The sequence below is a fragment of the Haliotis cracherodii genome, unplaced genomic scaffold (assembly GCF_022045235.1).
Source record: "Haliotis cracherodii isolate W230 unplaced genomic scaffold, xgHalCrac1.p SCAF_20, whole genome shotgun sequence".
NCBI lineage: Eukaryota > Metazoa > Mollusca > Gastropoda > Lepetellida > Haliotidae > Haliotis > Haliotis cracherodii.
Genome location: NW_027266276.1, coordinates 14371406 through 14399019, shown reverse-complemented (window position 1 = coordinate 14399019; position 27614 = coordinate 14371406). Strand labels below are relative to the sequence as shown.

Sequence of the window (27614 nt, the reverse complement as noted above, 5' to 3'; positions counted from 1 at the left end):
GCTATGGGGATTTCCTGTAGAATAATGCATGTTAATGGAATATGGAGTCTCCAGAGGAAGCTGTATCGAGTTGCTGGCCTTGGTGACAGACCATTTGATAGTCTAAGATGTCTTGAAGAAAAGTGTTTTTTGGGTGTCACGAAAGTATTTGGCTTCATCTGTTTGTGTATTTCTCCCTCACTAAGCTGATAGACTGTGGGGGCAGTCGGGTAGCCTAGTGGTTAAAGCGTTCGCTCGTCACACCGATGACCCAGGTTTCATTCCTGACATGGGTACAATGTGTGAAGCCCATTTCTGGTGTCCCCCGCTGTGATATTGCTGGAATATTGCTAAAACGGCGTAAAACCATACTCAATCAATCAATGATAGACTGTGATACAACAAGATGACAGAAATACTGTTTAAAGCATGGTTGAAACCCACCAACTTTCAGGTAACAATATCCTAACTCATTTTCTGGACACACCCATTTGATGTAATGCCAATGGGTTTTTTATCTGTTATGATATTATTATATATACCTATATACATGTTCTATGCATAATGATCTCTTTACTGTCAAAATAGGGCACAAGTGGTTCCTAAATCGTGTTATTCAGGCATGACAAACACCTCTACTATAACTTTGTAACGTCTAACACATGCATCACTGAGGCTTTCTTCCTATAGATTGATGGTGCGGCGTTAGACAACAAATAAACAAACAAACAAACCATGATTACTGTGGATATCTGTGATACAACATGTGATCGTGTTTTTGCACAGAAATTGCATTTACAATCTATATTTACAATTTACATTTGTACTTGAAAAGTTATTTTACAGTTTATTGTAATATTAAAGGTTTTTACAAGATTTCCTATTGTTCGTATTGTGTCCAAGTACTATGAGCCATTGTTTGGTGAGATAATATTCCCATTAATTCCTGCTTTCCAGAGGCAGTCATCTCGGATGTGTTCTTCAAACACAGGCAACTCTTTGTTAATTAAGGTGTGGACCCGGGTTAGATTCCGGGTTAGAATAGGTCTTCAGCAACCCATGCTTGCCGTAAAAGGCGACTATGCTTGTCGTAAAAGGCGACTAACGGTATCGGGTGGTCAGGCTCGCTGACTTGGTTGAAGCATGTCATCGATCCCAATTGCGTGGATCGATGCTCATGATATTAATCACTGGATTGTCTGGTCCAGACTCGATTATTTACAGACCGCCGTCATATAGCTGAGTGCGGCGTTAAACAACAAGCCAACCAACCAACCAACTTAATATGTGTGACCATACGCCCAAAAAGGTGTCTCTGTTGCTGAAGCGTTGTCCTCGCCACGAACAACATGTTGTCCATACCATGAAACCATTGGTCTTATCTTACAGGGGAGTGTTGATACGAACGGTCTACGTGGATATACTTCTCCATGCTTTCGGGGAACTTTTTCACGATGAAGAAAGTCGTATTTCTCAATCTTATTTTTGGATGAGGAACCTTGTTATCCTTTTTATAAAACACATCAGCACAGCATTTAAATTCAAGGGAAAAGCAAATTAGAATAAACTATGTTTTAAAATTTTAAATACATTGTGTGACTTCGGGCGAGGAACTGCAGTGTTTATTATATGAAAACATGGTGCAATATCGCATGCTATCGTATACAGTTGCAAGAACGACACAAGTGCGTTCTGCACCAGTGTTATTGTCTCATGTGCCGTGCAGGTGCTCGGCAGTGTCTGTCAGGGATGTATAAATCACAACATGACCATTTGTGTGATGAAGCATTGCTTGGTCGAAGTGAACTTCCAAGTTTAGTTGCTATCAGCATTGACATATCAACTGCCTTTCCGGCGGTGTGGTAGCCAAGTGGTTAAAACTTTCGCTCGTCACGCCGACCGGGTTCTATTCCCCACATGGGTACAATGTGCGAAGCCCATTTCTGGTGCCCCCCGCCGGAATATTGCTGGAATATTGGAACAGCAGCGTTAAACCAGACTCACTCACTCACTCACTCACTCACTCAAAGCATCACGACTCATCCCTATATTTGTTACAGACTCTTGGTAAGTGAGTACTTTATGAATATGTGACGATTTATGTTTTCCTAGGGTGAAATTTGAAAATTATAAATATTGTTGTTGACTAATATGATGAAATTCTCGGACAAGTATCTAAACCCCAGAAACACGAATTCGGAAATGGTGACATAGTGTCAATGATGATTTCCCCCATTCCATCTCTAGCTCCTTCCCCTCACCTTCCCCCTCCCTTCCTTCGCCCCTTGCCACACCCCCTTCCTCAGCCCTTATCTCGCAACTTTTCTCACACACACACCCGTCCCTTATCTGGATAGCTGTGGTTGGTTGATGCATGTCATCGTATCCTAACTGCGTAGGTCGATTCTAAATACGTTAAGCACTGGATTGTCTTGTCCAGACTCGTTAATTTACAGACCGAGTGCGACGTTAACAACAAACAAACCAAATGTAGCTGTAACGGCCATAAAATGTCCGCCTAGTGCTGAATGGCGAATCGCGGACCTTCTGATCTGAGGCGGGACTGTTCATGTACCCGAGGATGTTTCTCGTCAGCTGTCAAGGTAAGGATGTCTGTCAGAACGCTTCCGCGGCCTCACACATCCATTATACAAATCTTGAAACAAACACTGATCTGTATATAAAAATCCAGATGGTGGCACAGGGCTCGGCTTTGACTAAAAGAGTTAATGTGGTATGATTGTAATGACCTGCATTAAGATTAACATTTTACACACGCTTCAATCACCCATGTTTTCCCTTACACTTTTTCCGAGGGAAAGTCAGACAGTACGTCGTCGGAGTACGTTCATGTGTGTAATATTTCGAATCTTTGGGGAGGTGGGGGAGTGCTTACGATTAAGACACCATGTGTGAAAAATCTGGTGACTGATGTTTTCATTTGGCGGTATCCCGTGAAAAACCGGGTTAGAGTTGATCTTCAGGAACCCATGCTTAACCGTATTCTAGTTATATCATGGCGTGTCAGCTTAATGTGGGAGGAAAGCCCGAAGTGATGCAGGTCTCAGACGTTAACCACTTCGGTGAAACCCACGAGCAGGAACATGGTGCTGACAAACCTAGAAACATAATCAGGGCGAACCGGGACTCGAACCCACAATCATAGGTTTCTGGCGTGCCCAAGGGACGCAACTCTGCACAGCGAATCGCGGCGCCTTCGGGTGGACAAGCTCTTACTTGATTGATGCATGTCATTGTTTCCCATTTACATAGATCGATGCGCATGTCAATCAGTTGATAGTACTCAAGTACGTTAGTATAACGACACCCGGAACCACTGAAACTCGGAATGTTCTGTAATAAACGTACGCTATGTTGTACATTTTCATTTATAAAAGTCCACCATCTTGGATTCACTGTGTGGGAGCCGCACTGACCTATGACCCGGGGTACCCGGATTCCCCCTATCGATGAATGTTATGTGTGAAAATACGACACACCAATCGGAATTCGCGCGTGATTACAATCACTTTGGTCCAGGAATTTCTTCATAATACTTTGATTCATATTGGAATAGTTTGCAAATCACATATATTAACAAGATACCCATGTAAACATACAAATAGAAGTACAAGCACAAGTTGACTGTTTTTGTTAGCTATGCCCATTTATCTCGACCCTTCTTCCGACACTTCCCCACCCTTTCCCCCACCCCTTCCGCCACCCCTTCCCCCACCCCTTCCCCTACCCCTTTCCTCGCTCCTTGTTAACCACTTTAACCTGTTTCTAGAGAATGCTATTGCGCTGTACCAACCAGAACACGGCTATATCAGAGCCTTACAAGTGGACTTGTATCCGGCAGTTCGACACTATCTATTTTTCACCGTTACTCAATGTCAATGAGTTTTCTTTATTCACCATAAAACTCCAGATTTCCCAAAATATCCTCAACAAATACAGCTTGGACACCTAGATTGCCAGTGCTGAGATTCTTTTCATCGAGGTTGGTTTAGGAATTCAAATACGTGTTTGAAGTTCGCAAGGTTTGCAGATCTTACAGGTCAAGCAGTGTGAGTGAGTTGGGTTTAACGCCGCTTTTAACAGTATTCCAGTTATATCACGGCGTGCCAGCTTAATGTGGGAGGAAAGCCTGAAATGACGCAGGTCTCAGACGTTTACCACTTCGGTGAAACCCACGAGCACGGGTATGGTGCTGACAAACCTAGAAACATAATCGGGGCGAACCGGGATTCGAACCCACAATCATAGGTTTCTGGCGTGTCCAAGGGACGCAACTCTGCACAGTGAATCACGACGCCTTAGACGCAGGTCAAGGAAGACAGCTAGTACACGTGTGAAAACACAGATTCCAGTACTTCCTCCGACTAATATACAATAACACGTTATTATATATTTCACATATTTTTTAGAAGGCAAGATTCAGAAAACTATAACCAAAACGAAATACGTTTTTAATGCGTGTTCATATTAATACCAATAATCAGTATAGCTCTATAGTATCAGTAATATGTTGTAGCCAAAATAGGATTCAACTTGGACATCTCATTTTGATATACTGTCCCAACGTGACTACAATATGTGTTAAGGAACATGGATTGTGTCACATGATCAATACCAGGTAGATGACAAAATCACAAAGATATAAGCCGAGCAATCTGGGTTGAAAGATAAGCTAGATCATGAACGCGTAGCATAAACATTATACCACATAGGACTGGGTAGAAATACACAAGATGAAGAACATAGAACATTTCGTTTGAGGTGTGGTGAAAGCGGTTTAACGCCCTGTTAAAGATGATTGTACTTATATAACGTGTGTGTGTGTGTCTGTGTGTCTGTGTGTGTGTGGCTGCTTATACTGGTTTGGATTTATGTCCATTTTACTGCGTTATCCCACTGAGATACCATGCCACAGTTTAACATGAATTCCCCAACTAGACGCAGTATACTGACTCCAAGCCGACCAGTCCTTCATTTTTCCCTTTATGGCGAGCGTCAGGCAGGGTAACAACAAGTATCATCTTTTAACGTCTTTTGGTGTTTAAAAGCTAGGAGATCGAACCACCGATCTCCCGCTCCCCGAGCAGGCTCTATCCACTACACTGCCGAGGTAGTCGATTTCCTTTAAAATAAGTTTTAGTCTGCATTTCCGTGGTCGCCAGAACAGGATCATTGAGACAATCGAAGCCATGGCGGAATTCCGCGATAGCTAAAATCACATAAATATTAAAAGTGTAAATTGGTGAAAGACACGCGAGGACAATATTAGCTTGACTCTGTGAAGGGAAGCTCTGACAATTGCGAGGGGCCACTGGACAAGAATGTTGCTCTTCTGCATTGGAATAACTTCAAGGAGTGCGCTCGAAACTTTCTCCCCGTCATGAAGTACAGGTAGAAATTGATGGCGTGGTTCGAGTCCGCGATTTGTGTGGTCAATATGTTAACAAACCCTCTTCTTGTACTACACATAACGTCCTCGTCACTCGCGCAGATGTAGTTGTAGGCGATTACGTACACGCAACGTGGGATGTTGAGGACGAGGAAGCCGATGGCGAGAGCGACGAGCATGACGGTGATATGTCGTTCCTGACGTCGCGCTGCGCGATGAACATGGCCATATGCCGACGTCATGATTTGGCGTCTTGTTGTGGATCTGCGCATTATCAGAACAGTGAGGGCGTTTAATACAATGAGGAACCCGGCAGGGATGAAGGCGAAAACGGAAGCACTGATGAAGAACCAGATCATTAGATATTTGTGAAACCGTTCTTTGACTGTACACGTGTAGTGTTCGTAATGAGTGACTGTGATGAAGATGTGGCTGTGGATGAAGCAGAGGAATACGACGACGCCGACGATGATGACAACTGCCCGCTTCAACGACCACACCAACGCCACCTTGAACGGCAACGCCACCGCTGTGAACCGCTCTGCTGATATCACGATCAGTGTCCAGTTTGCAGATGCTGCGCATGTTAAACCAAAGAAAAACAGAAACTGACATCCCGTTTCATCGATCGACATCTTCATTTGTCGGGTCTGGTTTTCTATAATCTTTAAGATGATGGTGATATTGTCTACAGAACTCAGCACCGCTACATAGAATAACGATGTTGTCAATCCAGTCTTCGACATTCTAAAGATGACAAACAAACTGAGAGTATTTCCTGGAAACCCAAATGCAAATATAATCCATATGTAGTAGGTGTTAAGGAAGGTTATTAATGCATTCAACTTGTAATATTCTGCTGGATATATAAGGGTTGTCACATTGGTGTGCACGGTGAAGTTTTCATGGTCTGTTACCATGGTGATTGGTGTTGCGTCAGTCATATCCATATAAGGCAAAACGTCTGAAAGAGAAAAACATTTATCTTCTAGTAACAATGTACAGGACAAAGAAGTTTATATGCTGACAATAATGGCGAAAGGGGCGGGCACTCAAACGTTAAATGATTCAGAAAATGCTAGCAAAAACTGTTCGGCCTCTGATTACAAACGCAAAAAATATAATGTTAAGTTCCGAAAAAAGTTATTTTGTGGTTCCGCCAAACAACTGTTTTGCGCCAATGTCAGAGAAAACGTATCCTTGAAGCAGGGACAGAAAACATATTCTCTCCATTTTCTCTCTAAACAACATCCCAGTATCTCATACTCACCAGGCCAACTTCGCTATGGACACTTCTTGCAAGAACCCCTTGGTTACGAATGCCCTGAAAAGGTAAAGATAAATTGTTGGTGAGACACAACCACATGATCGATAGCAAGGGATTCGCTTTAATTCATCTCACCCTCAACCTCATCACATCTGCGGGGGTAAGTCGTCTAAGGCGGAGTTGCTTCCCTTGGCATTCCAAACAAACATATAACTGGAATGAGTGAGTGAGTTGAGTTTAACGCCGCTTTTAACAGTATTCCAGTTATATCGCAGCGTGTCAGCTTAATGTGGGAGGAAAGTGATGCAGGTCTCAGACGTTTACCACTTCGGTGAAACCTACGAGCACGGGTATGGTGCTGACAAACCTAGAAACATAATCGGGGCGAACCGGGATTCGAACCCACAATCATAGGTTTCTGGCGTGCCCAAGGGACGCAACTCTGTACAGCGAATCGCGGCGCCTTAGACGACTGGGCCACCCGTGCCCCCTATAACTGGAGATTCCAAGGTTCGCCTTGATAGAGAATATCGCTTTGTCAGTACCAACGACGTATTCGTTGGTTTTACCAGAATTGAAGATGTTTACGGTTTGCATCACTGTGGACTGACAACCCCAGGTGTGGATTAAATGTCTCATGAATTACGGTTTAAGGCGGGGTTAAAGCCGACTCGGCGAACCTTTAGCGAACTCTGACATCCCAGTCTGAATGAGACAATCAGATGCCAGCTTTCTGAAACGATTCGGCTTCATTGTCGTCTCACCTCAAGGCCATCGATATCCATTTATGTGTTTCTCATCTCAAACCTCAACCAAGAAAGCGGCGGATGAAATAAAAAAATTCAAAATAATGAAATACAAATTCTCTCACACTTATTTTATGACTTAAAAACTTGTCTCTAAATTAATTTATGACGTATACCGAGTCGCCTTACTTCAAACGAATTTTAGTCAACACAGCTGAAGAAAGATGAAGCTGATCTGGGTTTTAATGAGTGTGCAATGTCTTTTGTCACACAGGAGCACAATCTCCAACAGCGGCGGAGAAAACTAAGACACGAAATCATTTTTATTATTTCAGGGCGGAATGAAACTTCAGGTTTGGCGGGATATGGGGAAAATATTATGGACATCCTAATGGCACTCCATCTTCCCGAGGCAAGGGAGTTAACTAACTGTAAAAGTCCAGTTTCCACCCTTGCCAAACTGACAGGAATTTCCAGGCTCGATCGTAGCGCCACAAGTGGCTATTACGAATTACGTCCCTTCTACGTCCCCCCTACTGACCAATCAGATTCAATCTTTCATATCACTTGCATTTGCTTCAAACAAAATGGCGGCGCCCAGTTAAGACGATCTGATCGATAATCAAAATCTCAATTGTAATAAACCGGGTGTTACCACACGAAGTGCATCAAATCATTTGAGCACTTGATTAAAAACATGATATGGTTTGAAAAATATTTGACGACGTCCAGTAGGAGGTACACATGCTTATAAATCCTACAGTCGATCGAAACATGCACGTTGAAATTCATGTTGTTTACGAAACGGATGTCAAGACTGTTACACGATTGTGATTGGATTGTACACTGACTCGTTAGTCTAGCCAAAATGGCACTCCGGAATTCCAGCCTTGTTCGGCAAGGGTGGAAACTTGACTTTTATAGTCAGTTAACTCCCTTGCCTCGGGAAGATGATGGTACTCCGGTTTAGGTGTAAAATGCTATGTGCTCAGTAACAACAGAGTGTATAAAATATCCACAACAATTTTATGACAGACAGAGACAGATGTATTCGGTAATGTGGGCCATATGGCCTATATTACAATGTCAGTAAAATATAAATTTAGTCACGTTTTTCTTAATTTAAATATCTTATACAGGTATACAGAAGTCAGTTTTATTACATTGACATTTTTGCAGTTAAGAATATTTGGAAGTCATACATATCCTGTAGTTGAGTAGTATAATGTTTCCGTAAAGTCTGGTAATATTCACAAGTGAAAAAGACATGATCTTCATTTTCAATACAACCCTTGTTACAATATTTACATAAACTATTTTCATTATCTGAGGGGGTTTTACGTAGAAACTGAACATTAAAATGATGTAAGCTAATCCTAAATTTACAAAAGGTTCTTCTGAGAGATTTATCCTGCAAAGAATCAATATATTTTTCTACATTCAGCAAAGATTTAACATTTGAATAATGTGTTAAATATTTTGAAGCAGACAATTTTGCAAACCAATTTTGAGATGAAACATCTTTTAGTCTTCCCTGAAATTGACACAGAAAAATATATAAAAAACAATTTTATGACCGAATACAGAAACCAGGTAGGTTATTTAGTTCATTCGTACCGAGAAATTCTTAGCATCGGCGCTGATTGGCTGATCCAGAGCGTTCGGCTCGGCCTCATGGCGGTGTCCCCAGATCTTCACTCAGACAACCACGAGAACGGATTTTAACGAGATTGGACAATAAATAATCTAACACCCTTCCCATGGGCCCCACGAATGGATTGTTTTAATATAATTTATTAAAACACCTGAAATCAGCTGCCAACTGTTGTACATTTATCCCTTCGCTCAGTGTTCTCCTAACATGAATTCTTAATACTGCGACGTTCAAAACATCAAATCCCTTGTCAAAGGCATAATCAACTAAATTACAAACCACTAGAGCACTGTCTCATGGGAGATTCTGTCACAACGAGCCAAATGCATTTCACCACGGGACGGGTAGTCCTGAATGCACTCTACACCGGAAGTACAGGCCTGTGAATCTAGGTAGGAAGTATAATGATCACGGTTTGTCATAACGCAGCCTCAAATTACTTCATTACGGGACATCGATCTCATGTTTTTTGTTCAGTCTGAAAACAACAGTGAGGCTGAGGTTTTACATACATTCTAAATCATGTTGATATGTTCCACCGGGTAGTGCATCACCTGATGTGTTTATTTAATGCTTGAGTAAGATTGTAGTAATATACTGATGCACAGAAATAAAGGAACGGCTTTTAAAAGAACCAAAGGTCGGTGTGACTCAAGGGGTGTGTGATTGTGAATGTTGTTTATAATGTAGTTGACATGAACGATAGTTAATTCCTGAAAAGTATACTTACATCATCCGAAAGATACTCGCTTCATCAAAAGGATACATACTTCATCAGAGGGATTTATACTTCATAAGATAGATGTACTTCAAGTATATTTACATCCTCCGAAGGATATTTACTTGATCAGAAGGATGTAACTTTTATAAGAAGCTAAGGATATATCCTTCCTCGAAAAAGGATATTTACTTCATCAGAAAGATATTAACTTCGTCACAAGGTTAGAGACAACGCCATTGAATGGATATTTACTTGATTAGAAGGATATTTATTTCATCAGAAGAATTTGTACTTCGTCAGAAGGATATAAGTAACGTCATCAGGATGTATACTTTATCAGATGATTGCTGACTTCACCAGAAGGATATTTACTTCATTCAAATGTGATGTCCTTTATCAGAAGATGTACTTCGTCAGAAGGATATCTATTACAACAGACGGGTATTTACTACCCTAAGAAGGATCTTTACTTCATCAGAGTGATGTTTAGTTCACAAGAATGTTGTTTACTTCATCATGACCTTCATCCGAAGAATATTTGCTTAATCAGAAGGATAGCTACTTCATCCGAAGTCTATTTAATTCATTAGAAGGGTGTGTACTTTATCAAAAGGCGATGCACTTCATCAGAAGGATTATACTTCATCAAGACGAAATGTACTCTTTAGAATGCTATGTACTTCACCAGAAGGATATACGTGGGCTGTTCAAAAAGTTCTAAGCCTGACTAACTTTCAACTATGGGCAATAACAAAGTGAACTAGTCAATGTAGTACATTGTTTGAGTAGTTCATTGCAAGTGTATTTGGTCTGTTGAGGCCGTTTGTGTAATAGTGACAGCCAATTGAACGTGATAGACACAGAAATGGAAAAGAACGAGTACCGAGCAATCGTCACGTTTTTTACTTTAGAGAAAGGTACTCCCAAAGGAATTCATGACCGCATGTCACAAATGCATGGTGATAAGTGCCCTAGCTATTCCACGGTTAAACGTCTGGGCAGCTACGTTTTAAGGCTGGGAGAACAAGCCTTGATGGTTACCCTAGATCTGGACGTCCCTCAACTTCCATCAATGAAGATTCACTCAAGGAGAAAGAAAAACTGTTTCTGTCAGATAGACATGTTACCACCGCCGTAATAGCTGGAATATTGCTGAGTGCGGCGTAAAACAACAAACCAACCAACCATTGCTGAATTTGAGGAAGACACAGGTCTAAGCCATGGATCAACTGAAACACTTATTCATGAACATTTACAGATGAATAAGATGCCAAAGTTTTTTTTCTAAAATCTGATCTAAGGGAAAGAGAACTGACATTGCCAGAATATTTAGAGCTCATTGAGAAGGATTTCGTCAAATTCAAAAAGAGATTTGTAACGGGTGATGAAACATGGGTCTACCACTATGATCCCGAGTCCAAACGTCAATCCATGTAAAGGCACCATTCCACTTCTCCGGCACCAAAGGAATTCAAGTCTTTAAGATCAGTAAAAAAGTTACGGCCACTGTATTCTAAGATTCAAAGGGTGACTGCTGACTGCTGGAGTCCTACTAGTTCATGACAATGCCCCTTCTCATACCTCTCGCCTTGCAAAGGCCTCTGTGCTATAATGTGTGTTGGAATAGGTTCCTCAGCCTCCATACTCGCCAGACCTGGCGCCAAGTGATTTCCACCTGTTTCTAAACTGAAAGAACACCTTCGTGGAAACTGCTATGACGACAACGATGACCCCAAAGCTGCCGTGAATGGGTTTTTCAGAGTGCCTTCAGACTGACTGGAATTGAAAATCTTCACTATCGATATGAGAAGTGTATTGAAAAGCAGATTGAAAAATAAGATTAAAAACACTTTCAGAATTGTTGGTTTTGTTTGTTGGGCTTAGATCCTTTTGACCAGACCTCATATTACTTCATCAGAAGGATGTGTACTCCATAAAGATTCTTACTTCCTCAGAAGCATATTTACTTCATCAGAAGGCTATTTAGTGTATCGGAAGGACAGTTCCCGAACATAGCTGAAAACGTTGCTTATCAATATTTCTGTTTTATCGTTAAACAATATATTTTTCATTGCACACATTTCTAAACTATGTAAATCTGCATAACTTCAGGCTTTCCTTCCACATCAAGCTGACACGTCATGATATAACAGTAATCCTGATCAAAGAAGGATATGCACTTTATAACAAGAATATTACCTTCATAAGATTTGTTTGTTTGTTGTCTACGCCGCACTCAGCAGAATTCCACTTATATGATGACTGTCTATAAATAATCGAGTCTGAACCACAGTGATTGATATCATGAGCATCGATGCACGCAATTGGGATACGACCTGCATCAACTAAGTCACCGAGTCTGACCACACGATCCCGTTAGTCGCCTCTCACGACAAGCAAAGTCGCCTTATACGGCAAGCAAGGGATGCTGAAGACTTAACCCGGATCCTTCACGGGTATATGTACTTCATCCGAAGGATGCATAACTGTAATACTGTTTAAGGCGGCGTTAAACCCAACTCACTCACTCACTATTACAAACGTAATTAACAAATGAAGTGGTGGAAGTAGTGGTATAAAGCACAACTGTACCACTACAGGTGTGCCACCTTTGTACAGTAAACTACGGTTATAACGAACTCAAAGGGACCACTAATTTTTGTTCGTAATAACCGTAGTTCGTTAGAAGCATATATACAGCATATATGAACAAATGGCCGGGACTAAAAATCAAGTTCATTATATCGGTAAGTTCGTTATAAGCGCGTTCGTTATAAACGTACTGTACCTACATCTGTACCATCTTTGTACCACTGCAGGCAACTAGGCAATCGAACTCGCTACGAGATTCCCCCACAGCTAAATAAGGTAACCCTGTCCAGTAAGTGCGCGTCTCAGACCACTGGGCCAACTGTGCCTTCATGAAATGACTGACATGTATGAGGTTAATGTTTACGGGCAAATGTCAACAACAGCTGTTGGCTCTCACATCAGGTCAGGTTTCATCACAAAGGTCATATGTAAATTAATGGCGTGAGTCAATTTTACGTTCTGATACAATAGGCCGCTCCGCCCAATTGTGCTAGAGCCTGCGTGTGTTTGAAACAGGGACTTCTTATGTATATAAATGAGCTAGACAGCTCTTCTATTTGGAAAAGTTAGTTAAATTTCAGTAAATGATTATGGGGAATGCAGTTAAGTTGATTGAGTAAACGTGGTCATCTGCGAAGAATGTAATGGTTTTCGAAATTGCATGCATAATAACATAAGTGAGTATGGTTTTACGCCGCTTTTAGCAATATTCCAGCAATATCACGGCGGGGGACACCAGAAATGGGTTTCATACATTGTATCCATGTCGGGAATCGAACCCGGGTCTTCGGCGTGACGAGCAAACGCTTTAACCACTAGGCTATCCGATCTCACCAGCTTAATGTGAGAGGAAAGCCCGAAGTGATGCAGGTTTCAGACGTTTACCACTTTGGTGAAACCAATGAGCAAGACATGGTGCTGACAAACCTGGAAACATAATCGGGGCGAACCGGGATTCGAACCCGTGCCTCCGAATTGAGTTAGTAATTTGTTCAGTCTTAATGCAATGCGATTACCCTTTTCTGCCATTTCATCGTCAAAATGATAGTTTCCCTGTCATTTTATGTATCTGGGTTGAAGTGACCGAAAACGCAACCTGTCTCTAACCGCCCTCACCCTCCCTGAACACTAAATGGTGAGTCCCTAATGTATGATTTAAACCATAATTAATTTAAACTGTTGTTGCAATTTGTTCAGGGCTCACTGACCATCCTGAACGTGGATTTTAACAAGAAAAACTGACGCAACTACAGGTCAATATACCAAATTATAGAGAAATGTTATATGAACCATAGCATGGTTCACGTCGGAGTAATCACTAGAATATTGATTCCGGAATCACCAGATTCTCATGACTTTACAGAAACAATAGTACAGTAAACTACGGTTATAACGAACTCAAAGGGACCACTAATTTTAGTTCGTAATAACCGTCGTTCGTTATAAGCATATAGCATATATGCAACAAATGGCCGGGACTAAAAAACAAGTTCGTTATATTGGTAAGTTCGTTATAAGCGTGTTCGTTATAAACGTAGTTTACTGTGTTGTGATTACAACATTCAAGTTCAGCATCATGCTCAGAGGCGGCTCCCGGATCACGAAGTCAACAAAAACACATAACGAATGGAGACTATGTCATGAGTTTCAATATGAGAGGACCCCAACACATCTGATTCCTCTACTGATGCAACTGGCTTAATAGCTTTCATCTGTTTGTTTGCTATTTCTAAATATCATACTAAATATAACATACTTACCGAGTCGGCCCGAAGAGAGAGTACCAGTCACCTGCAATCCAGTCTGGCTCGGTTGTGCGGACGTTTCCTCTCGTGGGAGGATTTCCGAGATATTAGACAACAGCCCTGGTGAGCTGATATGTGTTCGTGTGATAACGAGCGCAGAATTCAGTGTTGTCCTCCACGAGTGAGTTAAACTTACATCAGCCAGATTTGTCTAACAAACTGTCTCTGGTTTTCGTATCAGTTTTGATACAAAACACCATCCGACTAATTTGGCAAAATTTAAGAAATTTAATTAAATGCTACTGAGAAGAGCATTATTGCTAAACAAATCGATAAATTGTTTGTTGTTTAACGCCGCACTCAGCAATATTCCAGCTATATGACAGCGGTCAGACATCCAGTGATTGACATCTTGAGCATCAATCTACGCAATTGGTGAAATGCAACCTTAAAAGAATGGAGGTAAATGTACTGAAGTTACTTCGAATTCTAAGCCGGAATTTGCTGTGTGCGACGTTAAACAACAACGGCGTGGATCGTTCACGTTCAGTCACAGGATTGTCCTATGCAGACTTGATTATATACTGGCCGCCGGTATATAGCTGGAATATTGATGAGTGCGGCGTTAAACAAAACAAAAAACAAACCATTTGTGCAAGAAACAGCTGCACGGTCCACCCGTCTCTGATTCACCATCCAACTAAATCGGTGTGTTCTCAGGCTTCGCCATGAACTCGGTCAGATGGTTGTGTCACTTACGCCCGAGACTGCCGACATCATGAGGTCACTGTGCTCCAGAATGCAAAACAGGTATCTCATTACGATAAAACAATTAGCAGGACGACTTGGCGACCTCGTCGTCAGTGTCCCCAACGTGAAGCTTGAGTCACTTTACTACTGTTAGGACCCGTGAAGATCCGGGTGGAGAATAGGTCTTCAGCGACCCAGGCTTGCCGTGAAAGGCGACTATGCTTGTAAGAGGCGACTAACGGGATCGGGTGGTGAGGCTTGCTGTCTTGGTTTATGATGCTCATGATGTCAATCACTGAATGAATCATATAGCTGGAATATTGCAGAGTGCGGCATTAAACAACAAACAAACAAACTACTATCGTCAGTCGACAATACCAAATCACGTGCTACACCAAGTCACGAAGGTCCCAATTACGCCATAAACCCTAAGGTGATCCTCTTTCAGTCTCTGAAGCGTGTGTGTGTGTGTGTGTGTGTGTGTGTGTGTGTGTGTGTGTGTGTGTTCATGATATCAATCACTGGATTGTCTGGTCCAGACTCGATTATTTACAGACCACCGTCATATAGATGGAATATTGCTGAGTGCGGCGTTAAACAAAAAACAAGCAAAACCAACCATATCTTGGACTCCTTATGTATTTTGTGCTTTTCCGCCTTTCAATGTTCTGAGCAGCGAAACCTTGATGGCGCCACTGTGGACAACTTTCGACTCCTCACTCATCCAACAGTGATTCTACCGCGGGATTCTGATATCACTCGCACGCACGCACGCACGCACGCACGCACGCACGCACGCATGCACGCACTCACACACACACACACGCACGCACGCACGCACACACACACACACACACACACTCACTATAATGAATTTATCGTGCAACCATTTGATTATAGGGGAATTCTGTTAATACTGCTCCCTTGTGCGTGTGTAATTAAGATGGGTTTCAGATGACATTCAATTAACGCTTTCCGGTGCCTCCCACGCAAATTGATACGATAGTATGTTCCGATACCTATATGCTGCACCGTTAGTCCGAGGCTACTGTACCTTCACCATCACCAAGACATGAGTTGTCTTTGTTTGTTAGTTTGTTTGTTTGTTTGTTTAACACCGCACTTAGCAATATCCCAGCTCTATCACGGTGGTCTGTAAATAATTGAGACTGGACCAGACAATCAAGTGATTGACATCATGAGCATCGATCTACGCAAATGGGACACGATGACATGAATCAACCAAGTTAGCAAGCCTGATCATCCAATCTCGTTAGTCGCCTCTTACGACATGCATGGATTGCTGAAGACCAATTCTAAGCCGGAATCTCCGCGGGACATGGGTTGTCTTAACTGCCGAGAAAAAGAAAGTATACACCCATCTTTGATAGTAAAATGAAACAAACAAGCAATGGTTACTCGATTGTGATGTTTTATACGGATGTCATTGTTGTGTTTTTTAACTTAATTTTTAGTGTTTCGGCGACTGTTTTCAGCCTTGTAACGTTTTGAAAATGCTTCAAGTTTTTATTTTTTTTATCAAATCCAGTTTTCGAGTGTATATTTTCTTTGCCCGCCAGTTTAGTATGGCTACTGAATTTATTTACCATATAAATAATCAGCAGAAATATATGCTTATTTCACGCTAATTGAACGCCTAAGAATAAAAATGGCAGAATATATATACAAAGAAAAAACTCAAACACATTATTGTTTGGTCCCAATATTGGTAACAGTCATGAAAGATATAATTACGGGAAGAATTATGTTTTCTCGAGATGCATGGTATGTCCGTGCAGCATGATACCCTCGAGTATCTCTAAGAGCAGTATATCCAAACGTTAAAATTTGCTTTCTTAAGCTCGGTTTTAAACAGTTATTATTAGCACTACTCGTCTGAAACAGCTGTGGTTGCCCAATCGTCGTTTCAGCACCAGAACCGTCAGGAACCGACTGAAAGCAGTAGGACTGAGGGTTAGACGAGTCATAAAGCGTCCCTTGTTGAGAGATCACCACAAAGCTGCGCGTTTAGCATGGCGTATTGCGCGACAGAACTGGAATCTGAGAACTTGGCGACGGATCCAGTGGTCAGACGAAAGTCGCTTTCTGCTCCACGTCACTGATGGAAGAACGAGAGTATGGAGGCACCGGAACACGGCCTACAACCCCAGGAACATTAAACCGACTGTTACATGTGGCTGATGTCTGGAATATTCTGGGGCGGCGCATACAGGCACGAGATCCGGTTTACGCCAATTGGAAGCAGCATTGCATCAGGAGTGGTTGTTGTTGACCCATAAACAGATCCAACGTCTGACTGGAGGCATGAGACGTAGGGTGGAATGTGTCATCCGGGCACGTGGCGGTTATACCCGCTACTGATCTGCATCACGTGTCATGTCAAGTAGAGACTTTAAGGAACATTTTCACATGAAACATCAAACGTAACTCGTTTACTTAATCATGCAGCTCCATACTTTTTTGAGTTATTGTCTAAGGTCAAAAACAGTACCTGTGTTACCATGATGTTTTTGTCAGTAAATTTCAATCAAAACTCACCAATATCTTCTTAATTTGTTGTCAAATGTTTGTTCTATCCGATGACATTGGTATCACCCAGCTCCTGTGGTCAGTCATCCCATGCCATGTTTTTTGACATTTGTCATGGTTCAGAAATAGATTGCTTTTTTTCTTTATGTAATTGTTTATCTTCGATGCCTGTGTCACTATTGAAACTCAGAATGAAGTAAACACATACGATATTACCTTTGAGCATAGATAATCATTATGTATGTTTCCTTGTTATTTCTGGTGTAAATATCTATAACCTGCCGCCATGTGGGATCTCACATCTCGTAAAATGTAAACCAGGACAACGAAGACGTTCATTACATCGGTATGGCCACATTTGAATAGAGAGAGATCGCATCACACTTTGAGCACATATCCTTATATCATCGTGGATAAAAGACAAAAATTGTAAACCAAGATTCAACATACCAAAATGTAAAGGAACGCATTTTTACGATGTTGTTTATTCACCGAGCTTCAAACAACAAGCTGATATCAAAAACACCATAGCATTATTTTTTATCGATTTTAGAACATTCATGAAAGTTACAGGACATTAATTTTCACAAATTGCAATGGGATTTATTCGAGATTCGTCTCCCCTATCCCACGGAAATGGTTAAAAAACGTTTAATTCATTGTGAAACGTTCTCGTTATTCTATTGATTTTGTTCTTGTAACAGCCTGCACGAAGTAGGATTATCAGACTGATGACGCTCACTCGAATGCTGATTTGCTGGTTTGTCTGATACTGGATACGTTTTCCAGCATCCTCATAGATACTTTCAATACATCAAAAGATCGGGCTGTTAATGGGGTGTGTTTGCAGATTCATGTTCACATATACACGCGGTCCTACAGGCTTTAATATCCTAGAGTCTAATGTTTGTGCATGGAGAATCAATACACTGGAAGTATCTAAGTTGACCTCAACCTGGACGTGATTGATGTTCTGTAAAATAAAGCTTTTCTGAGAAGAAATTGTATTTTTTGAAACTCGGACTGAAAAAATATTCTGTCTCAAATAAACGCCCCAATTCGTTAAGAATCAGGTCTCGGAAGTTTAGGCCCCAAAAGGTGATAAACATACGTAAAGTACACTTGGTTTAATCGTGTGAGAAACAGAAACTGTTAAAAAACATCCAGGAGCGATTGCAACCTTGGCGGCCGCGTCACTCAGCTGTCCAGCTTGTCCAATCACACACAATAAGCGCCAGTCTTTGCGCAGTATGAAAGACATGGGTTCTCTTGAAACAGGTTTATTTTTAAAAAGCTGTAAAAAATGCAAAGAAGAAAATACGAATCTACGACCTTAAAAAAACTATTTGCACCAGACCCGTGCATAAAGGAGCTGTGGTGGTCTTGTAGGTAACGGGTTCGCTCATCTCGACGCTGACCCGGTTCCGAGTCTCCACGTGACTCACCAAAAACTCACCCATTAAATGATTTACACAGAGGTTTAAGCCCGTGGTCATAACGCTGCAAATGCAGAGATGATTTGAGGTGAGGTGAAATGGGGTTTTTCGTCACTTCAAGATTATTTTTATTATATAACGACGTGCATGCAAGTGCGTGCGTGTACTAGTCCGGACTTATTTGTATTGTTTCTTACACAATAAAATTTCAGAATTCATACACGCAAATACATTTGAGATACTAACCAATTGTTTCGAAATTCTTCCTCTATCAGACCGCCTCCGTGGTCTAGTTGTAGAGCGTCCGCCCGGAGGACGGTTCGGGGTTCGATTCACGGCCGCGTCATACCAAAAGACGTTAAAAGATGGTGCTTGCTGTCACCCTAAAACAAGGACTGGTCGGCTCGGAGTCAGTATGCTGTGTCTGAGTGGGGTATTCATGTTGAACTGCGTCATGGTATCTCAGTGAGCTAGCACTATAAATCGGCATTAGTCCGGACAAGTACAAGCAGACACACACACACGTGCATGCACGTCGCTATATAAGTGCAATAATCTTGGACGAGACGTTAAACCCAATTTAACCTCACCTTTCTCTATCATACTATCATACATTAAAAGGAAGCTATAACTATGTTATATACTGAACCGCAAAAGAAACGTCACCCCAAGTGACATTGCATGAAAAGTTGTCATTTAAATATCTGGGTAATTTTTTTCAAAGTTTCTAAAATTTAACATTACAGTGTCAGGAAAAATGAAATTTGATGAAAAAAAACCAAGGCAGATGACAATAAAACCGATCGCCCAAACGCATCACGGCATTGGCCATGGTAACACGATGCACGTGAGTTCCGTGCAAATTGAAATGCACATGCGTTCCCCCATTTCTTGCCCTATAAAAATCCACCCAGATCAGCTAACATTCATTCGTTATTCAACTGACAAGAAAAATCAGTGACACCAAGCCGTTGCACGATTGCAAGCTGGACAAACCGCCCCGGTAAGTTGCCAATCCATTTCAAGTCCACGTAAGGACCATATATAGGTTCCAGCAACGGTACCACCACCCGACGTCAGGAACGTCGAGATCGTCAGATTGTGAGACAGCATCTTCAAGATCGCTTTGTTACTGCTGCGGAAACTGCTCGACAGATCATGGGGACACACCAGCGACACATTGGTGCGGACTCCGTGCGTCGACGATTGACGAGCAGACACCTCCACTGTCACAGGCCAATCCGAGGACCCATTCTTACACCACGTCATCGCCGGGACCGTCTTCAGTGGGCACCACAGCACCAGCATTGGCGCCACCAGCAGTGGAGAAGAGTCCTCTTCTCAGACGAGAGCCGTTACTGTATCTCAACAGCAGATGGCAGAGAGAGAGAGAGAGTCTGACGACGCCATGGGGAACGTCATTCGGATGCTTTTGTTGTTGAGAGATTCTCATGGGGTGATCCGAGCATCATGGTGTGGGGTGGAATTGGTCTTGCACAGAGTGTCGGCCCTGTGGTCTACCAGAACATCGGTCCAGGGAGAGGCAATGGTGTCACAGCAGCTCGGTACATTGATCAAGTCTTGAGACAACACGCCATACCTCATTTGGTACGTCGCCGCGACCACGATTTTCAGCATGATAACGCCCGTGCCCACACTGCGAGAGCAACAAGAGAAGAGAATGGCATAAGAAGCATGCATTGGCCTGCCCTCCGTCCCGATATAAATCCAATTAAGCACCTGTGGGATGAGATTCAAAGACGGCTGAATGACGTCCGACAACTGCAGCTGAACTGCGTCAGGTGTTCCTCAGAGTGTGGGCTCAAGTGCCTATGGCCTTCATCAACCACCTCATCCATTCCATGTATCGACGTTGCACGGCAGTCATCAAGGCACATGGCGGACACACGAGATACAGACATGTGATGCCATTTTCTCAGAGACTAGTGTTGTGTTTCACTTTAAGAACATTTGAAACTTTAATTTCAACCTTGATGATCAGTTTTGCCAGGAATACACGCACAAATTCACCAACACACATACACTCAGATAACCGTAACTGTGTATCGTCGCCGTGAAACACAAGAGTCACCAGAAAGTGACAAATCTGCCCGGACCCCACAATAGCAAAAGGCACCATTCCAGCCCCTGGACAGACGGACCAGGTGATGACTAAAATCCCCCGCATTATATGCCGAGAGGGGTTGGAGGGGAGTGTGTGTGTGTGTGACGGGACATTATTGCGTTGTCGCCTGTATAACTAAGAAAAATGGCAAAATTTACCATAGCCCGACCGCGCGACATTTTGACCAATTGTGTTGTCGCATTGTCGCGCTTTGGTTAATTTTGTCACTGTTCGCTTGTTTTTGTAAGGGCGACAGAGGTCTTCTAGGATTCCATAGCGTAGAGCAGGCAGGCGTGGAACTAACATATACCACAACACGTGGCTTGAAAGTAGTTTAATGGGGCACAATTACAGCCTTCACAAATAAATTGAAATGCCCGAACGATTCACTGAACTTACTTTCTACTTCCGATGATACTGATGAAATCTGACATTATGACAAAAATTTTACTTCGTTCGAAAATGGATGTTGTTAAATGTTATTATTACATGTGACACAAACTAGGTTTTCCTCGTCTATCACAGAGAATACTGGGCATCCATAGCTGAGCTGTCGTCAAACGAGATTAATCATTGGAATCCCCAGCTATTTGTGTCAGAAAACCATTAACGTCGTTCGTATGATTTCTTGTATAAAACGTTTAGAAACACCGATGTAAAACGATACCAATCTGTGTTTTTGGTTTAATTAGCGTCATACCCAAAGACGTTGAAACGTGGTACTGGTCGAACCCTGCCTGGCGTTCGACATTAGGCCAGGTTCACACAGGGCCCATTATGGCTCCCGTTTGAGATCAGAGCTAGGACACGAAAAGTGAAAAAGTCGGATTACTTTCCTCAATGATCTGGAATGTCCAACATTGTCTGAACGCAGTCGTACACGTTCGTAACAGAATCCTACGGATCGGGAAAGGCCCAGAGAGGTCGGCCAAGCACTCCCGACAGTATGGTGCCCGTAACATTCGGGAAACTCAGCCGATTTTGTCTCGTCGGATTACAATCGTGACTATGTCGTGGCAGATTCTGCTGTATCGGATCAAAATCGTAACAATGTCCTGCGTTGTCTGGACGGTGTCCTGTGGATCGGGACGCTGTCGTGATGAACGGGCATGATTTGTTTATTGCCGTTTCTTGTCAAATCGGATCAGATTCGGATTGAGAATGGGAGAATAGGGACGAATTCGGCTGGAAACGGCTGAATCAGGACGCTTCCTGAACAATATCTGAATGTTTGTGAATATCCCGCCACGAAGCACAGGAACTTGATCAGACTTTTGACACATTTCAATCGGTAATGGTCATATCAAGGACGACAGTGAAATCATGAATGTGTGACCGAGTCCTTAAGGGAACAAACCAGGGACAGGTCGGTCGGCTTGGAGTCAGATTTGGGTATCCATTTTAAACTGCGACATGGCATGTCAGTGGGCTAGCACTACAAAACCATTAGCCCGGGCACACACAGATGCACGAACGCACAAACACATCCACACGTGTCGCTATATAAGACTAATCCTATTTCACTGATAATAACTGACTGACTCATTAACTGGTTAACACATGAGTGTTTAACCTGTGCTATGGCCGTGCAATAGCAGACATGAATTTAGTTAAACCACGTTTAGAGGTGAGGTGAAATGAGGTTCAACATCGCGTCCAAGATTATTATTCTTATAAAGCGACGTGCGTGCTTGCGTGCGTGCGTGCGCTTACTAGTCCGGTTCTTCTATAATATTTCAAAATTATATCAGTAAGTGAGTATGCTTATTGCAACATTCCAGCAATGTCACGGCGGGGGACACCAGATATGGGCTTCACACGTCTTGACAACACGTTTTTTCGTAAATCAGATTCCCAAAGTGATGTCTTAAAAAAATAAGTATTTCTCTAACTACGAGTGCACCTCATATCTTGTGATGTTTGCTCGATCCACAATATGAACCAGGTTTGCGCTGATTAAAATAGTGCTCTTCGGGAACTTCTTTTCATCGACTTAAAGTCGATCATTGAGGGCGCGAGCAAGTATGGTTTGACGCCGATTTTAGCAATCTCTGGGATTTGGTATCAAGAGTAGATATTTTTCAGCTCCAGATGCAAAACCAGATTTTTAAAATTTAAAACACTAAGTCTGAATTTTTTTTTAAAGAAAAACACCTTGTAAAAATGTCAATTTTGTGGCAGGCAATTTAATTTTTTTTTCAAAGGTTTGAAGTATAATACTTTTCAGGACAATCTTTTTTCTTCAATAACGTCCCCACACATCACCACCACACAACACACACACCGCCACCACACACATCACACACCGCCACCACACACATCACACACCACACACACCGCCACCACACACATCACGCACACCACACACCCCACACACCGCCACCACACACACCACGCAACCCACACACACCACACACACACCCACCACACACATCACACACAACCACACACACCGCCACCACACACATCACACCCCACACACCGCCACCACACACACCACACACACCGCCACCACACACACCACGCAACCCACACACACCACACACACACACCACACACATCACACACAACCACACACACCGCCACCACACACATCACACACCACACACACCGCCACCACCACCACACACACACCGCCACCACACACACTTTCACCACACACACTTTCACCACACACCGCCACCACAACACCACACACCGCCACCACACACATCACACAACCCACACACCGCCACCACACCACACACACCGCCACCACACGCATCACACACCACAAACTCCGCCACCACACACACCGCCACCACATACACCACACCACACCACACCACACCGCCACCACACACACCACACATCACATCACACCACACCACACCACACCACACCACACCACACCACACCGCCATCACACACCGCCACCACACACACCGCCACCACACACACCGCCACCACACATCACACACCACACAACACAACACAACACAACACAACACAACACAACACAACACAACACAACACAACACCACACCACACCACACCACACCACACCGCCACCACACACATCACACACCGCCACCACACACCACACCACACCGCCACAACACACACCGCCATCACACACACCACACATCACACACCACACCACACCACACCACACCACACCGCCATCACACACCGCCACCACACACACCGCCACCACACACATCACACATCACACACCACACCACACCACACCACACCACACCACACCGCCACCACACACATCACACACCGCCATCACACACCACACCACACCGTCACCACACACATCACACATCACACACCACACCACACACACCGCCACCACACACCGCACACACCACACACCACACATCACACACCACACACACCGCCATCACACACCACACACACCGCCACCACACACACCACACATCACACACCACACCACACCACACCACACCACACCGCCATCACACACCGCCACCACACACACCGCCACCACACACATCACACATCACACACCACACCACACCACACCACACCGCCACCACACACATCACACACCGCCATCACACACCACACCACACCGTCACCACACACACCACACATCACACATCACACACCACACCACACACACCGCACACACCACACACCACACACCACCCTACACATCCCTACCGGGTACCCAATGGCACGCCCCTTAATGCTGGTGAACAGTAAATACTTCATTGATTATTTTCAGATTTGAAACAGCAACAGCATCAACGATAATCAAAATGGTTATTTCTATCAATAAAACAACGTCAACGCTATGAAGGTGTTTGATACGAAAGCATCTTCTACGTGCATCAGAAAACTGACTATTATCCTTAGATCTCTCAGATAACTCATTCCATTTTCCATTATTTTTGTTGGCGCAAGTCTGTTCTGTTATGAAGATGAAGAACAGCTGAACATCATAATGCTATTTCAACAACTTGTTATCAATGTTTATAACGATTTAGAAAACTTTATAGATAGTTTGTTCTTTCGATATCTCTTTAACTTGTACTTTCGCCACGATAATGATAAGTATTATTATAGTGATTGAAAGGAAGCCGGCATTCAAGAGTCCTGTCACACCATTATGAGTGAGAGAGTGAGTAAGTGAGTGAGTGAGTTGGGTTTAACGCGGCTTTTAACGGTATTCCAGTTATATCACGGCGTGTCAGCTTAATGTGGGAGGAAAGTCCGAAGTGATGCAAGTTTCAGACGTTTACTACTTCGGTGAAACCTACGAGCACGGGTATGGTGCTGACAAACCTAGAAACATAATCGTGGCGAACCGGGATTCGAACCCACAATCATAGGTTTCTGGCGTGCCCAAGTGACGCAACTCTGCAGAGCACACCATTATGTATACCTTAATGATGTAGTGTGCAGTTCTTATTAAAACGCACGGAAGCTCTTTACTTATTAATTATCTACCATTGGAAGCTAATCAAGGAGAGGTGGTGTAACAACTCAATTAACAATGTCAATATCGGGTATGGCCACCATTTGCGTTGATGCAGGCGAGGGAGAGGTGGTGGATTAAAGACACCAGAAGCCTGGGGGATCTTGTACAAAGACTTCCCAACTGAGGAAACGTTACCGGCTGGTTCTGATCCTGTTGTAGGCGTCGGTCTATCTCATCCCAGACATGCTCTTTGAAGCAGAGGTCTGAAGAAACAGCTATAACAGTACACTAATATTATGCTGCCTAAGTCTGTTACAACACGTGCAATTATGTTGGAGTACATTACCCTGCTGCAACGTCCCTACATTCTTACAAACGATGTCAGCCAGGTAGCGTACGCCATTCAAATTGCCTTTAACAATGATGAGTTGTGTTCATGAATTATGATGCCACCCCACACCATTACACTTCAGACCGCCTCCGTGCTCTAATGGTAGAGCGTACGCCTGGAGAGCGGAAGGTCCGGGGTTCGATCCCCGGCTGCGTCATACCAAACGACGTTAAAAGATGGTACTTGTTGTTATCCTGTCTGGCGCTCGGCATTAAGGGGCTAAAACAAGGACTGGTCGGCTGTTTCTGAGTGGGGTATTCATGTTAAACTGCGGCATGGTATCTCAGTGAGCTAGCACTATAATTCGGCATCAGTCCGGACTAGTACAAGCAGCCACACAAACACACACACGTCCATGCACGTCGTTATATAAGTGCAATAATCTTGGACACGACGTTAAACCCCATTTCACCTCACCTCATCTCACCATTACACTTCCAGAGCTACGCAAGCGTCGCTAAAACGTTCTCCTGGACGCCTGTAGACCATTTACGGCCATCGGATGAAACCTTTCCTCATCTTCGAACAGCATTATTGTCCGAGAAATTAAAGAAAATATTTTTTATGTCAGAGATTTAATACTATTACAACATAAAAATGCGAGCGTAGCAGTACCACCTACATTCTACATCTTTCAGTTTCAAAAGATTGGTGAATTTAATCTTCGTTCAACCACGACAAATGCGTGAGTAATTTTTTTACGCCGTTTTAGCAATATCACAAGCAATAGGGTTCACGCATTCTATACACTGAAAACCGAACCTGCACTTTCGGCGTAACAAGAGAACGCTTTAACCACTGGGCTACCCGCCTTGTTGCAGTGCGCCATGTTTTCAGAACAGTATTCAACATCCAGTATTATTTCAAGTATAAAATGTTGTATGGTGTTCATATTTATGACTTTGTCGATGACCTAACAGTTGAAAGGTTAATGTAGGGTTCACACAATGTTTTAGCCGTATATTACCAGACTTTCATGTGTGTACAATCTATACGTTACATCGTAAATATAAATTTAGTAGCAGTACCTTTTATCATTACCATTGTGGTACTAGCCCTGGTGGATTTGTTGATTAAACTTTAAAAGGAATGTCTGAATTAAGAGTTAATTTCCTGTAGATTTTGCATGGACATACAATTCCAGATAGTTTGCAGTTCTAGCGATATCGGGATTTCTAGGATTTCTGTTCAAGGATTTAAATGTGTAAACATTTTTACTGAAATTATAATCATAAAACTAACGTAAAATGATTTAATTGAATTCTATTTTTCTGATATTAATAGATGCTATGTCTAGAATTAAGGAGATGGCATCCAAGAGCATACAGATGCACTTCTTGCGTGTGCTTGTGCTCTTCGCTCTCTTGTGATCAAATTCGTTTAGTCGACTCTACATCTGTCTGACCCAGGCTAACTTGCCGGCCAATCCGACAGTCGATCCAAATTTAATAACCAGGCCGCTCCGTGACTCGGAGTGACAAGTGCTCGTGCTGCACGAGCTTCAAGTGGTTGAAACGTGACTGGGAGATGCTGGGAGACAGACGAGGCCTGCAGGTGACACTGACGTACAAACACAACGAGAGAACTTGAAAATAAATGTAGCTGGCAATCAAATTCGTTAATTGTTTGTCAAACTTTCGAATCCACATCGATCATGCATAAGCTGAGGGCCCGTTTGCTTTCACAATAGGCCACTGGAAATTATATACGACTGGAAACAGGAAATACTAAGGTATGACTTGATTTAAGCATATTTTATTGACATGTCAATCTGGATTGGGATAAAAGCACATCCTGCTCACTGGGTCGCCTA

General features: G+C 42.9%; 1 protein-coding gene across 1 annotated transcript; it reads right to left on the bottom strand.

Annotated features, from left to right (window-relative positions):
* Positions 1-4668: 4668 nt before the first annotated feature.
* On the bottom strand, positions 4669-14192 carry LOC139470224 (cysteinyl leukotriene receptor 2-like). Its single transcript, XM_071252542.1, has 3 exons — positions 14130-14192; positions 6660-6713; positions 4669-6353 (listed from the first exon to the last, which is right to left on the bottom strand). The coding sequence occupies exon 3, from the start codon at positions 6337-6339 to the stop codon at positions 5266-5268; it is 1074 nt and encodes a 357-aa protein (XP_071108643.1). The 5' UTR covers positions 6340-6353; positions 6660-6713; positions 14130-14192; the 3' UTR covers positions 4669-5265.
* Positions 14193-27614: the final 13422 nt, after the last annotated feature.